Source organism: Alnus glutinosa, chromosome 3 (assembly GCF_958979055.1).
Source record: "Alnus glutinosa chromosome 3, dhAlnGlut1.1, whole genome shotgun sequence".
Lineage (NCBI taxonomy): Eukaryota > Viridiplantae > Streptophyta > Magnoliopsida > Fagales > Betulaceae > Alnus > Alnus glutinosa.
The window spans coordinates 36,995,562-37,009,709 of record NC_084888.1 but is presented as its reverse complement, the minus strand read 5'-3'; the positions used below and the strand labels follow the sequence as shown (position 1 = coordinate 37,009,709).

The 14,148-nt window shown below is 36.3% G+C and overlaps 3 protein-coding genes across 3 annotated transcripts; all 3 read right to left on the bottom strand.

Moving 5' to 3' along the window:
- Positions 1-235: 235 nt before the first annotated feature.
- Positions 236-1,336, bottom strand: LOC133862262 (transcription factor MYB77-like). The gene has a single exon (XM_062298034.1). The coding sequence runs from the start codon at positions 1,119-1,121 to the stop codon at positions 390-392; it is 732 nt and encodes a 243-aa protein (XP_062154018.1). The 5' UTR covers positions 1,122-1,336; the 3' UTR covers positions 236-389.
- A 4,325-nt stretch (positions 1,337-5,661) lies between these two features.
- Positions 5,662-7,068, bottom strand: LOC133863782 (transcription factor bHLH51). The gene is made up of 2 exons (XM_062299874.1): positions 6,595-7,068; positions 5,662-6,491 (listed from the first exon to the last, which is right to left on the bottom strand). Exons 1-2 carry the CDS (start codon positions 6,904-6,906, stop codon positions 6,012-6,014), a joined length of 792 nt encoding a protein of 263 aa, XP_062155858.1. The 5' UTR covers positions 6,907-7,068; the 3' UTR covers positions 5,662-6,011.
- A 3,154-nt stretch (positions 7,069-10,222) lies between these two features.
- On the bottom strand, positions 10,223-13,721 carry LOC133864892 (uncharacterized). The gene is made up of 2 exons (XM_062301326.1): positions 13,541-13,721; positions 10,223-11,185 (listed from the first exon to the last, which is right to left on the bottom strand). Exons 1-2 carry the CDS (start codon positions 13,580-13,582, stop codon positions 10,532-10,534), a joined length of 696 nt encoding a protein of 231 aa, XP_062157310.1. The 5' UTR covers positions 13,583-13,721; the 3' UTR covers positions 10,223-10,531.
- Between the last annotated feature and the right edge of the window lie 427 nt (positions 13,722-14,148).

Sequence of the window (14,148 nt, the reverse complement as noted above, 5' to 3'; positions counted from 1 at the left end):
GTAATGGCTAATTAAGCCTCTTCTATTATGAATCAATGAGAACTACTCAATCTTTATTATTAAAAAAAAGAAAAAGAAAAAATGATTAATTGGGTATGTGACATATCTACCTTAATAGGATTAATATGGTATGACTGATGTCATTTTAATAGACTAAATTGAAAAATTTACTCAAATTCTGAAAGAAAACTTTATTCATAATAAAAATAAAAAAATAAAAATAAAAACCCACCATTAATGATAAAACAAATTTGTATATGCCTGAAGATATTAGAATGTATAAAACGAGGAAACAGTGGAAGTACTAAACCTTCTCATCCCGATTTGAATACTTTAGCGGAAACTAAAAATTTATAAAAGAGAAAGCACTAGACTATTATATATGAGACCTAGAGAGCCTTTTGGGCCTGCGCCGCCTCAGGGTCAGAGCCAGGTGCAAGCCCATTCGTAGCCCGTAAACTATCCATGTAACTCTTGACCTCCGCCGCTATCATCTTCTGCATGATCGTCACCAAACATGTCTCCTCCTCTTTCCTCCCACCACGTGCCGCCTCCTCATCGCCCTTCACCACAACCTCCTCCTCTTCCTCCTCTTCTTCCTCATCCTCGTCCTCCTCGTCCCCCGGTTTCTCACCCGCAGGTAAGGATAGCGAGAGCGTCAGCGAAGTCTCTTCGGGCCCCACCAAACCCTTTTCCCCATCGGAACTACTGTGCTCCGGAGACGCACTCAATCTCTGCCGCTTCAGCCCCGACTCTGACTCGGACGAAAACTCGCGACGACGTCGTAGCGTGGAGTTCCAGTGGTTCTTGATCGCGTTGTCAGTTCGCCCGGGCAACATGCGGGCTATGGTTGCCCACCTATTGCCGTGGACGGCATGAGCCCGGAATATGATATCGTCCTCCGCGGGCGTAAATGGGCGGTGCTGCACCGTCGGGCTGAGCTGATTGCACCACCGTAACCTACAGGATTTGCCGGACCGGCCAGGAATGCCCTGGCTTATCAGAGACCAGTTGCGTGGGCCATGCTGCCCCACTAGCTTGATCAGAGTGGCGTCCTCTTGCGGGCTCCACGACCCCTTGATTCGATCACCACCGTTCTTCTTCTGGATTACACTCACCATTTTCACACAATCCTCTGTGGATTTTTTAGAGATTTCTTGCGGGGGTTTGATTGTTTCTCATGAGATTATATTGGCGTCAGTTTGATGATGGGAGGGGTTGTTGGTGTGAACCGTAAAACCGCTGCTTCGCATAACGACTTACTTGTTTCTGTTATTTCATTGCTTTTTATTTTGTGTGCGTGCATGGATTGGAAATGGGGTTTTGAGTTTTGAAGTGGGTGAGAGATGGTGGGAGTTATAACTGCCTCTGCTTCTAACTGATCGGAGTAACGGACTTTCCTAAGAATTCTAAAAGCTTGGGATTTTATGAATTCAACGGCTCTTGGTGTAATGTACAGCTCCGAAACTGTGGCAGTTAGGTCTCTCAACTCTCGGTGTTTATCTTATTTAATCTTTTTTTTTTTTTCCTTTCTTTGTTTTGAAATTTACAAACTGGAATACGGCGACATAACGTGTAACGGCTACGCGTATACGAAGATTGCGGGGAAGTAGGTGAGAGAGTAACGGTGTCATTGTAACGGTAGACACACGAACAAGCCGCCGTATATTAACCCCTCCTACGTGCTCTTCTTTGTCTACTTTTGCTCGCAGTAGTAGCTGTAAACTTGGTTTTCCTAGAATTCGATTATCGAAACGAAACTGTCGATCGCTGTAGGTTTGATGCGGATCGATTGGTTAATTGGACCGAGATTTCAGTTTTGTTTCGGCCGTTTAGATCCGTCATGTTAGTGACTCCATTTGGCCCATTTCCCCTTTTTTTTGGACCTTCTGATTTAGTCCAACTTTTTCGATTGGAAAATTTAATTTTAACTTATGCTCCGTTTGTTTAAAAATGATTTCAGGGAAGTCATTTTTCTGAAAATATTTTTCGCTGAAAGCATTTTTCGGTGTTTGGCGCGTACGGAAAATCACAAATTTTTTTTAATGTTTTTATTCAATCATATTAAATTATAAAAATCAATTTTTATTCCAAACATATAAATATTAATGTAAAATAATATAAAAATTACCGAAGACGAGATTCCATCACTAATCGATAGGATTCCGACCACTTTTATCGGATTCTGTCATTCCGGCTACTATAACCAGAATTCAAGATAAAGGCCGGAATCCGAACAGTTTCGTCGAAATCTGGGTTGGCCGGATTCCGGCACATAACAGCCGGATTCCGGCATACTGGCCAGAATATGCCAGAACCGCCGGAATCTAGCCGGAATTTTCTAGCCAGATTCTGTCGTCGAATTCTAGCGACATAGACCGAATGCTATCGGATTTCGGTACCGGCAAGATTTCGATGATTGTCGACTGCTTGAAGCGAAGGTCGACTGTGTCGTTTAATAGGAGTCAAATGCATCTGGCGTTTTTGGAAAATGATTTACGCTTTAAAAAGTGTAAATCATTTTCCGAAATTTACTAAGGGTTTTCAGTCAAACAATCATTTTCCGGTTGACTATTATTTTCGCCCCTACCAAACACCGGAAAATGCCGAAATCATTTTCCAAAAATCATTTTACACCAAAACAAACGGAGCATAAGTCAAAAAAAGAATAAAAAATAATTGGGTACGTTTGATAATGGTTTTAAAAAGTTTTTCTTTAATTTTTTTTAATTTAAAAATTGTTTTGATATGATATAAAAGGTTATAAGTTTAAGTTTAAGTTTAATTTTTTTTTTTTTAAATGAGGTTTACATTTAAAAAGTATTTTGTGTTTTGAATTGTTGATTAATGATATTGAAAAATATGTATTTTTTGTTTTGAATACATAAAAGTATTTTTTTAAACTATTACCAAACGAGATATATGTTTTTTGATAAAGTTTTCTTTGAAATTGGAGTAAAATAAATTCTTTCAATTCGATCTATTAAATTGATGAGAAATTACCCATCTCCTACCCATTTGTTAGAGTACATGATTCTCATATACATTTTTAATGTTTTGTTATATTATTAAAATGAGAAATGCTACGTATTCATCTCTTATCACAATCCCATACTGATGTGTTGATTTGGCAGTGCCCATCATCCCTTTAATCAGTCTTTATCAAAATAATAATAATAATAATAAATCCAATAGCTGATGGGCATTGCCACATCAACCAAATGGTATGGGAGATGAATATTTAGAATTGGAACCTCCTATTCTTTCATCTCTTGTCCAACTTTTTTTTAGATTCATAGATTCAATTGTGAATTCGAAAAAAATAAGGATAGAGTTGGACAAGGGAAAGAAAAATAGCACTTCTCTTTAAGATTACTCTATTCAAAATGGAAGTAATTAAAAATTCTCAACTCTTATCTCACTCTTATTTCATTGATATGGCAGTACCCATGAGCCCTTTGATTTTTTTTTTTTTTTAGTAAAGACTTATCCAAGTTCCCATTAGCCCAGTGGAATGGGGTTGAGTATGTAGTATACCGTAAAAATGCATGTAAAAATTACATGTTCTAAGAACAAAAATCAATTTAATAGGTTGATTTTTTTTAAAAAAAAAATCTTCAACTCAATTCAATGTTTTTCCATTTTAGCCTTTTCTTGTCTAGAGTACGTAAAAGACTCCCCAATTTAAACTAGTACCCAACAATGTATAATGAAACCAATATTTGTGAAGGAAGAACTTGTATCTTAAGAAGTTAAGAGCATTCGAAATGGATTCCCTATGTTTATATATAAAATACTTAACTAAAAGCTACACTTTTATTTTATTTTACCAAATGGATTCATTACGTACATTCGATTATCTATTATTTTTCTATATATATCATTTAAATATTATTAGTTTTATTTCATTTACCAAATATATACTTTCTCTTTGATGAAAGGTAGAGAAGAGAAAGAGGGAGAGAAAAATGATTAAAGAAACAGAGAGAGAGAATCATAAAAAAACTTATGCATTCACCTATCATGCTTTCTTACATTTGGGTAAGCACTTATGCCGAAGAATAATGCTATACACCACAATTTAGTCTTATTCTACTGATGTGACACATTTAATTGATTCTTAATTTTTTTTATTTTTTAACAATTGTGGATTTGCAATGCCACATAAAGCGAAACAAAAATAGTGTATAACATTAATTTCTAAAATTCAAAAGAGTAATATTGTATACTCCCACTTTTATTTCATCTTGTTGATATGATTAATTCTTAAATATTTTTTCTTAAAACAATAATTAATTAACGGTGCCACATGAACAAGATCGGATAAAAATAAAATATAAAAATTCTCAATTTAAAATGTATAAGTCTCTCTGTAGTCTGTGGATACACTCATGGCAATTAAGCACCTTGGAGTTGGATACAGTCGGTTACTTTTGAAGGGAGTCGGTTACTTTACTTGGAGTTGGAATGTGTCTCATGAATACTCGAGTGTTTCTGTGGACCAGAATGTCCAATCACAGCAACTTGTCCGAAAGACCAAGTATATATTAACGAATTATTATATATGTCAGTCTGACAGCAACTAAAACTTTCTTAGTAGTGGTAAAAGTAAAACTACTGATTATTGACTTCAAAATATCAGTTATCAAATCACTCTTCTCCCCTCAATTATTGCTGCACTGAAATTGTTGCTCTGCTTCCTGCTACGGATGTGATAAGAGGTCTAGATTGCATGTGTTAGGCTTGTTTCTTCTTTTTTTTTTTTTTTTTTTAAATAAAAAATAATTACATTAATATAAATATTTATTTCACATAAGCATAATAAAGGTCTAGATCTGGTTTGAACTTAACTCCATAATTTAGTTAAGACTCATTTATTGAGTGAGGAAGTGTGTTAAAAAATATTAATGGGATAATTATATTTTATTTTTCGTTGTTGGGCTCGGTGGTTGAGGAAGAATTTAAATTCACCCGTAAGTTTAAAATATTAATTAAATAATTTAATTTATTAGTTTTGTTTGTTAATATTTTACTGTCTATTTTAAAAAAAATATTAACAAACAATTTAAATATAAACACTCTTAAAATACAAAAAAGATAAAAAGAAAAAAAAAAAAAAAAAAGGTTAAATACCTACTTACTCCACGTGGTTTTCAAACTTTATCTTTTGTTCTCTGAGTTTTAATTTTTATTATAGGTAGTACTTGTAGTATGAAAAAAAATAGAAACGGTACTTCAGTCTATTTTTCCATCTAAAACTGAAGAAAATCTACGTCAGTGCCACATGGCACCATTCAAAATTTAACATGTAGCCACATTATTTTTTAAAAAATATTTAAGGCTTTTATAAAAAATAAAATTGTAGGGGTGGCTTTTGGGCCACATGGCCACGTATTGCATTTTTTTTTTTTTTTTTTAAAAAAAAGGCTTTTTTTTTAAAAAAAAAGCCTTAATTTTTATTTTATTTTTAAAAAAAATATCGTGGCCACGTATTGTATTTTGAATGGTGCCAAGTGATACTAACTTGGAGTTCTATCAGTTTTAGATTGAAAAATGGACGAAAGTACCATTTTTATCTTTTTTTCATATTACAAGTACCACTTATGATAAAAATTAAAATTCAGGAGACAAAAAATAAAATTTGCATACCACGAGAGGCAATTTTATATTTAACCCAAAGAAAAAAATCACTTTTATATCACTCTCCAAAACACATTAATTAAAGAAAGAAAAGAAGAGAAAAAAAAGCAACTGTTATTTAGAGGCACATAAGAGAAAGTGTCTTCATACAATGAACTCGATCCCCTTCTTTTATATGGTAGGAAAGGAAACGACATGAATGATTCGAGTACTTTGGCCGTGCCACCGAACATTTCTACGTTTCCCTGACAGTGACTGTTCGGGGACAGCGCATGTCTCAACTCTCAAGGGAGGTAAAAAAGAAGAAAAATAAAGCAGTGTAACTCTGATACGACCCAGAATTCATGAGAAATGTTCGTCGATCGGCAAGATTATTGTGAATAGTAAGAAGGCAAGAAGAACCTCTGCCTTTTGCTTCTAATTCGACAATTCGATACCATAGAAGACGAAGCAAGTTTAGACAAAACTAATTTAAGGGACCGTTTGAGAGTGTTAAGGCAAACGCCCGCCTCATCACTTTCCTTGGTGCAAAGAACCAACGTGCTCTTAATTCTGCCACCCACACTCGCTATATCGGCTTTAACTGCCGTCAGTCGTAGGCCGTTGAGGACTTGGATGAGCTCCGGAAACAGCTCCGGCCGATCATCACAGCAAAATGAAGCTCTTATGAAAATATTGTTGTCGCCGGCTTTGTCTAATTTAGTGAGGTTTACGTCTTGACCAAGATCACAGTCAATGGTTACTTCATCTACTTCTGTTGGAAGCGAGCAGGCTTTGCTAACTTCCGTTGCTTTTCGCTTGAGATCCTTCACATGGTCAATCACTCTTCCTAATAGAGCCGCCTTGTCCATCTACGTATAACAACAACTCATTAATTTCTTTCAGATTCTAACATACGCATACAGAATATGCATAGAATCATGTGAAAACACACAGATTTTTCCTTTTTTTTACCTTATCAGACTTGGGAATCAGTTTCCTAAGAGTTGCAAGCTGCGCATTAATCCTGTCCCTGCGCCGCTTCTCTGCTTGGCTATGGCTCTTGGAAGCAGTTGCGCCTCCATCTTCTCCAACCCCTCCTCCTTCAGTTGGGAAGCCATGGAATTGGAATCTGGAGCAGGTGGACGCTGATGATACATGGTCATGAGGCGGTAGCGGCCAGGGGACTAGATAGGACGACTCCTCGTTTAGTGCAGCATGACACTGCAAATGAGCCCACTTTTCTTCCCCTTCTTCAGGCCATCCAGAATAATAGCACTTCTCCATGGCCGGCCCTAAACGCAAGCCTCACTAATCGGAGTAGTACTCCCAACTCTCTCTGCCTTTTATGACAGTCTCTACGGCCACTGTTTCTTGTGCTAGCAATATTGTGTGATCTTCTTATCTTGATTGTGATTGGTGTGATACCCAGTAATCTTTCATTGGTCAATATGAAAATCGTGTTTGTCCCTGTTTGCCTGTCACCTCAATTTGACAATTTGCTGATAAATATAACACACAACTTTAAGAGTTGAAAGGATCTTGAAGATCTAGACACAGAAAAATACATGTTAACGTGTTTTGGAAGGCCTTTTTTCTTTTTTCTTTTGCTTTAAAAAAAGTATTTTGTATTTAAATTATTTGTTAATGAATTTTTTTATTGAAAAACAAAAAGAATTAACAAACAAAGCCATGCTCACCAAAAATTAGACACAAAACTTTAACAGTAGCATGGAAGTAGATATTTATTTTGAACTATCGAGTGGTAGATCTAGAGGATGATCCATTACCATTGGGGGTTGTAATCCGCCAAAAGTAGTTTACCACACTGGAATTACCAACTGTTTCGGTTGGTGGGAACTCGTACGTTCTACTAAATTCGTGCATGGTGTCCTTAATTAGGTAGGGTTTAATTTGTTTTCTTTCTTCTTTTCCTCGTTTAATTTCTTTGGGTGTGAATTACAAGTATGATTGAACTTTGAACTACAATCAATTGCTTCATTAATTGTGCTGTACTAAAACATTAATTGTTGCGCGTTTCTCGATGGTTTTTTTTTTTTTTGGGTAGAGATACAATGCGATTTAGGGTATACGTACGAGAGTGTAGGACATGGTATTCTATTTGAACAGGTGTTCGATCGATCAGTTCGGATAGATAAATTTCGAGTTGTTCATGCATTTGTTCAAGGAGGTGGAGCCCTTACCTTTACTCATATATAGTGTAATAGGATGGGGATATTGCACTAAATGTTAATTCGTATTTTGTCATTTCTAATTTCGTACTTTTTAACCTTTATTTTTATTTCTATTTTTGTGGTAAGGTACGTGGGTCTACCCAATTCCTTAAAGTTACTTTCACATTGGGTAGATGGATTGTCCATGCATGTTGAGTGGATAAAGGAAAATGCTAGAATTCCCACCCTTATCCCACCCCAATCCCACCAACTCTAAGTGTTTTAATTTTTTTATTTAATAAATCAATTTTCAACTTTTTACACTTAGGGTTGGTGGGATTGGAGTGGGATGGGGGTGGGAATTCTAGCACTTCCCGTGGATAAATTATAAAGAGCATTCTCATCTATCTAACTAGTTTGGCTAGCCGAGATGTTCAAAGAGGAACAAAATGAGATATATCCAACTCAACAATTTAAAGAAATATTAAGTAAGCATTTTTAATCTCCAACATTATATATATATATCTCCTCTCAAATTCTCCATAAAGAATAAAAAAAAAAAAAATCTTAAAAAAAATATTAAAATAGAATAGCTAAAATAGAGAGTCGAATATAAGTACTTCGAAAAAGTGGGTTTCTACAATAGAAAAAAGTTATTTTTTAGCTACAACATATAGCAAATTTGCTAATTAAGCTGGATGTGAATATATGCTCTAAAGGTGCTCATAAGTGTCAAATCTCATATTGATTTCTTATTAAGGGATACCAGATCGACTTTATAATTGTAACTTAACTTTTGTTCTTTTCTTTTTTATTTTTTATTTTTTTGTTATAACGCAGATAAGACTAACATTTTTTTTCTAAAGCATTACAAAAGCAAAGGAACATTTTTGTCGAAAGCACAAAGCAATCTCTGAGTTCATGCTCAAAAGAGACTCATCTTTAAAATCTTGGCAGGATATTCAGCAACTGGAAGCAACCATCTTCATGGGTCGAAGCTGGACAGAGAAGAATTCCAAGGCATGCAAGGAGGCCAGTCACTATAGCGGCTTGGTTTGTCCAGTTCCGCACGTTCTCTCGATTAAGGATTTAAGGTAGCCAGCTAGTCCTAGAGAAGCTACAGCAAATGCAAAGCAGAGATCGATCGAGCTAGAGAGCTTCAATTAGCATCAACGGCCTTGTGAAAAAGGTAGGGTCCAATACATTGTAACTCACCCATAAAGTTTGATACGACCTCTGATCAACCACTCACTTTGCCAAGTTTTCTCTCACAATATTGTGTGGTGTTCAGGATTCCCCGTATGTTGTTCTTTCTCTACGCTTCTAAAGTTCTATCCATTCGGGACATCTGAGTGCACGCTTTTTGGGTCCCATTTCTTCAACAAAGTAGTAGCAAGATTTTATTGTCGGCAAGATCCAGCATTAAAAGTGTGCCAAATCTAGCAGTCCAACAAGTTGGCAATGTAGAAGAACCAAAAAAACATACGATAAACATAACAAGGTCAGTTTAGATAAGATCTTGGGTTAGTGACAAGCATCTAACCAAAAACCCAGCTCACAGCTGATATATGCTGGCATCAAATACATGTCTTACATGATATATCATCTCCAATTACGGTCTTTTGACTCTTTTATACATCCTATGGAAAACCAATCGATTGTGTTTGTGTGGCTAGGAACAAACCAGAAGCATGAATGAAGGGCCAAATTTAATTTTGATAGGAGCTCCTTTTTCAGTCTACGTGTGATGATTTATGTTTACATGTCAGGTTCGAATCATGTCGAGATATTTGTATAAGACTATATAAGTCAACCCTAACCCAACTCATTTAACTGAACGAATCAAACTCCTTAACTTTAACTTGTTAGTTTCGTGTTGGATGTCAGGTTCGTGAGTCGTGTCAAAATTGCCAGTCCTAAACATTGTGTGGGGTTCGGGTCGTTTCGTTTCGAAATATGAATATAAGACTATAAATTGACCTAGTTAGTAGTTAATTAAATGGGTCAAACCCCCAACTCTAACACGTGAATTTTATATTTGGGTTCATGGATCATGTAAAAAATTATCAGCCTTAATTCTATCCTAAGTGTAGCGTTTTAGCGCGCAAGTTGGCAGTGCGATAGGGACCACCACGTACTGTGAATTGTGAAAGGGAAGACCCAGTACTCATTTATCTAAAAGAGCAAGCTCATATACTAGGCTACAATTTTCCCTTCTATCAATACATATCTGACATGGTATGAAATGCATTCCAGTACATATCTGACAGACTGACATGGTATGAAATGCATTCCAGATAAGTTTGTGAAGAACCACGCAAGAGCTTCAGCTTATGGTTAACCAGCATATGCAGTAAAAGTTCCGAAAAAGTCAAGGCTATGCTCAACAAAACCTACACGTGAAATAAGTGATTTCTACTTTCAAGTAGTTGAGATAAGAATTCCAGGAGTAAGTTCAAGGAATTGATTGACTTTTACTATCATATTAATTTCACTTTTATGAAGCAAGAACAGCACCCCAAGCAGTAAATGTTGATCACCGACATATAACTCTTGACTGAGCAAATCTTTTGTACAATCAAGTACATATATATACTGCCTGAAAACAAAGATTCAAAATCCTAGTCTTGCAAAAGATGGGTATCCGAAGTACCTGGACTTCAGCTAATTTGTGATTTACAAGGAAGAATTAAGAAGGTAATTCGTCCAAAAAATGCAGAACCGCACTGTCCTCCACCTTAGTACTCATTAAAATGGATTGCACCAACTTTCCACACAATGTACGTCGTAGCAAACATCACTGTGCTGATAAAAACAAATGAAAAGGCAATTAAAAAAAGATCAAAACCCCCTGGAAAATCAAAAGTTAGGCCCTGCTTTGGCATTCCTCGCTTGCTGTCATCAAATAAGTTTGTAGGGGCTTCTGGGAGCCCAGATCTTTTCTTGCCACCATCACTTTCTCTCATTGCATCCAAAACTCTGCTGCCCATTTCTGATTTAGTTGCTTTTGATTCCGTGTAACGATTGAGAACCCGGGCAGCCCTTAGTCTCTCCTTTGCTGTCATTGGTGATCTTTTTGGCATAGTTTGTCGAGATGGTGATGTCTCCTGCTTCATATCTGAAGAAACTGTGGACCCGTTAGAAGCTTCAAAGGGTTGAGACCCCAATTCATTAGTAACACTAGCTTGCAACTGCTGATTTTCTGTGTTTCCAGAACCCTCATCACTGGTTTCTGTTGTAAGCCGATCACTATCTGCAACTGAGAGAGACAAGCTCCATCTTTTTCCCTTTACAACACTCCTTGATCCCAACCTTCCTAGGAAGGGTGTGAATTGGGTGACTTTTGGTACTGAAGCTCCAACAGTAGATCTTGACACATTCTGGTAATTGGCCTGCAACTTGTAATTAAGATGCTTGAGCAAATAATCAAGGGAAATAAGTCACCCAGATATATTTAAATTGCATAAAAATATAAAATGATAAAACGTGTATACCATGAAACTTTGTTCCCATAAAATAAATAATAGTGCATCAAATAGTTTCTAATGCAATAAATAATATCTATTACACCACTGACGTAGTTCGAGATGTGTACTTGTTGTTTATGAGGAAGATGGGAGTAGACACGAGTGTCCAGAAAACTGTACCAGACAGGGGCGGGCGTTCATACGAGGTCTATGACTCATACAAACGAGCTGATGTAGAAGATTACAAGAAGGTGATCCACAAGAGTTCCAAAAGCGCTTGTCCGCTGTCTCGTCTGTGATCCCATACGACGAGGTGATCCATAGGAGTTCCATAAGACCTCGTTCGTTGTCTCGCCAGAAATCCCGCACGACGATCCATATGAGTTCCAAAAGCGCTCGTCCATTGTCTCATCTGAAGTCTCGTACGAACGAGATGAACCAAAGGAGTTCCAAAAGTGCTCATCTGCTATCTCCTACAAACAAGCTGATCCAAGAGGCTTGCAATAGAGCTCGTTCACTATCCCGTACAAACGAGATTGCTAACAAGATGTTCCAGGGGAATCACAATAGTACTCGTTCGATACCTCGTCCGAAGGTTCATACGAACGAGTGATGAAGTATCATGTTTTCTTGAGTTTTTACATACTCGTTCGAACGAGCTTCGGCAGATATGTCAACCAACTTATTTTCAATTTTTACTAGGTTTAGGAGTTTGTTGCCTATAAATACTTGTTATAGACAACCTAAAACGTAGTTTTGGTATATTTTATCAGTTTTCAAATAAGGATTACTCCGAGTTTGAGTTTTTCTTCTATTTTGCCTCAATTCCTTGGTTGAATTCTTGGTTTTGGAAAGAGTTGTAAATATGTTGTTGTTTGTCTTTATGATCCCACTACATCACGTTGCATCAACTACTTAGATGCATCTCATCCACTATTCCAAATTCAGTCATAAAAGTAGTTTTGACGGATAAAATATTCCCTTCTGACTAAAGCTTAACCTGAAAGGAGACATGACAACCTACATGCTAGATACAGCAATAGAAGACATTTGATAGAAAGAGGCATCCCCTCAGAATAAAAGTAAAGCTTGAAACTAGCAGTTCATAATCAATCTAGTTGCAACAAAAATGAATATCTACCAGAGATAATTTGAATAACTGCAACTGATTTGGCCCAGCAAATAAGCTCTTGAATAGATATGAATTATCATGAAATGTTTCTCAATTCATATTATTTTGAGTAATGGGTTGAACCAATTAATGGATTGATTCTAGCTAGAGGCAAAGTTTTAATAGGCAGAGAGCTATAGAATACTGTGAGAGACTATCAATGCATGTGAGCCACTTCTAGTGGTCAAGCTGCTCCTTGTGCAGCCAATAAGTGGATCACGGCATTTCTTTCATTTGAAGACAGCCTAGAAACTGTGAGGAGTAAGTTGGCAGTCCAACTTATCTTTGAAATCATTTCCTTTTTTCCTGAGGATATTGCTTGGAAGCACGAAATCCAAATGAGGCAGTATGTTTTCGATATCAAAACTTCAATTGTTGTGTCTATGATTTCTGAAATCTCAGATCCAATTTCCATATTTCAACAGATGTATTTAACATTTTTGCAGTAAGTTGCTAATATTCTCCTTTGCCGTTTGAGGTTAAGAGATTAAAACACCATTTTGATTATCATGTATAACTTTGGAGGGTAAGATAATAGATATAATGCAGGAAATACTAGGACAGCCAACAGCTGCATTTTAAGCAATCCTTCTACAAATATTTGAACTCCATTAGACGAAGGGGTTTCAGGAAGTGCTGAAGCCCACCACACTTTATCAATAAACCTCCATGATCCCTTTAAATTTTAGTAAAGTTTGATCCTAAACCCCACTTTCTTTACTTAATAAAAGAGAAAACCAAAACCTTTCCACCCTTCTGTAATTCGAGAATCATAACACCGAAATTTTGTTAAATCTGGGATTAATTTATATATAAGAAACTAAAATTTACAAATTCATCGTGAGCCTCTGATTTGTTTTCAAAAACTCAACTTTTGTTTATTTTGTTTGAGCTCTTCCACCATCTAATAGCCACTTTTATTCACAACTAAAATCAATATAAAATACACATATCCAGTTTATAGGCTCATAAAACATAATCTAATTTGACAACAGCACTAGAAGAAACTTCATAAAAGTGAAGTGGGAATTCAGACATGCAGAGGAAACAAAAAAAATAAATAAAACTGCAGCGCTGGAGTTAAATGAGAGAAATAAGGACAGACTTACCGTCGAGCTGAAGCCCACGAGTGAATTCAGAGAGATAGCCATCTTATGGTCGTTTGAGGCTCAACCATGAAGAGAGACAGAGCTCTGAGTGAAACTGTGCCTGGGACAATTAGGTGGGTGGCCTGTAATCGAATGGAGATGATGATCAGAAGTTGATAGGACCACGTGGAGGAGGTTGAGGAGAGTTAAAGATAGTGGGTTAATAGAAGTTACACGTGGAGGAGGTTGAGGAAAGTATATACAGGTGTTATTAGAATAGTAGAGGGGAAGAGAAAGAAAGTGTCTGTATCGTGGTTACCCCTAACTCAAAAGCATTCTTAGTAATCTCATTAAATTTTACTCTCCAAAATAATTAAAAGTTATTTTTATTTTTATTTTGGTGAGCCACTTTAAAATTTTTCCAACAGCCTCACAATTTTAACTAGTCAATATTCACTATTCCATTTAAATAGTAATTTTTTAGATTTTTTTATTATTTCTCTATTTAATATTTTTACAAAGAATCCTTCGTATCCTTGAAAAAATGATATTATCGTGTGAGAGAGATGGGAGATAGGAAAAGAAAATGAGAGAAAAAAGAAAAAAAGTATGCTGATCATGTGAGAGAG

Bases quoted from the DNA above. Each gene is read 5' to 3' on its own strand.
- LOC133862262 (XM_062298034.1), bottom strand. From the start codon at position 1,121: ATGGTGAGTGTAATCCAGAAGAAGAACGGTGGTGATCGAATCAAGGGG.
- LOC133863782 (XM_062299874.1), bottom strand. From the start codon at position 6,906: ATGGAGAAGTGCTATTATTCTGGATGGCCTGAAGAAGGGGAAGAAAAG. The intron at 6,492-6,594 runs GTAAAAAAAAGG...TGTTATACGTAG, and splicing joins TGATTCCCAAGTCTGATAAG to ATGGACAAGGCGGCTCTATT.
- LOC133864892 (XM_062301326.1), bottom strand. From the start codon at position 13,582: ATGGCTATCTCTCTGAATTCACTCGTGGGCTTCAGCTCGACG. The intron at 11,186-13,540 runs GTAAGTCTGTCC...TACAAGTTGCAG, and splicing joins TCGTGGGCTTCAGCTCGACG to GCCAATTACCAGAATGTGTC.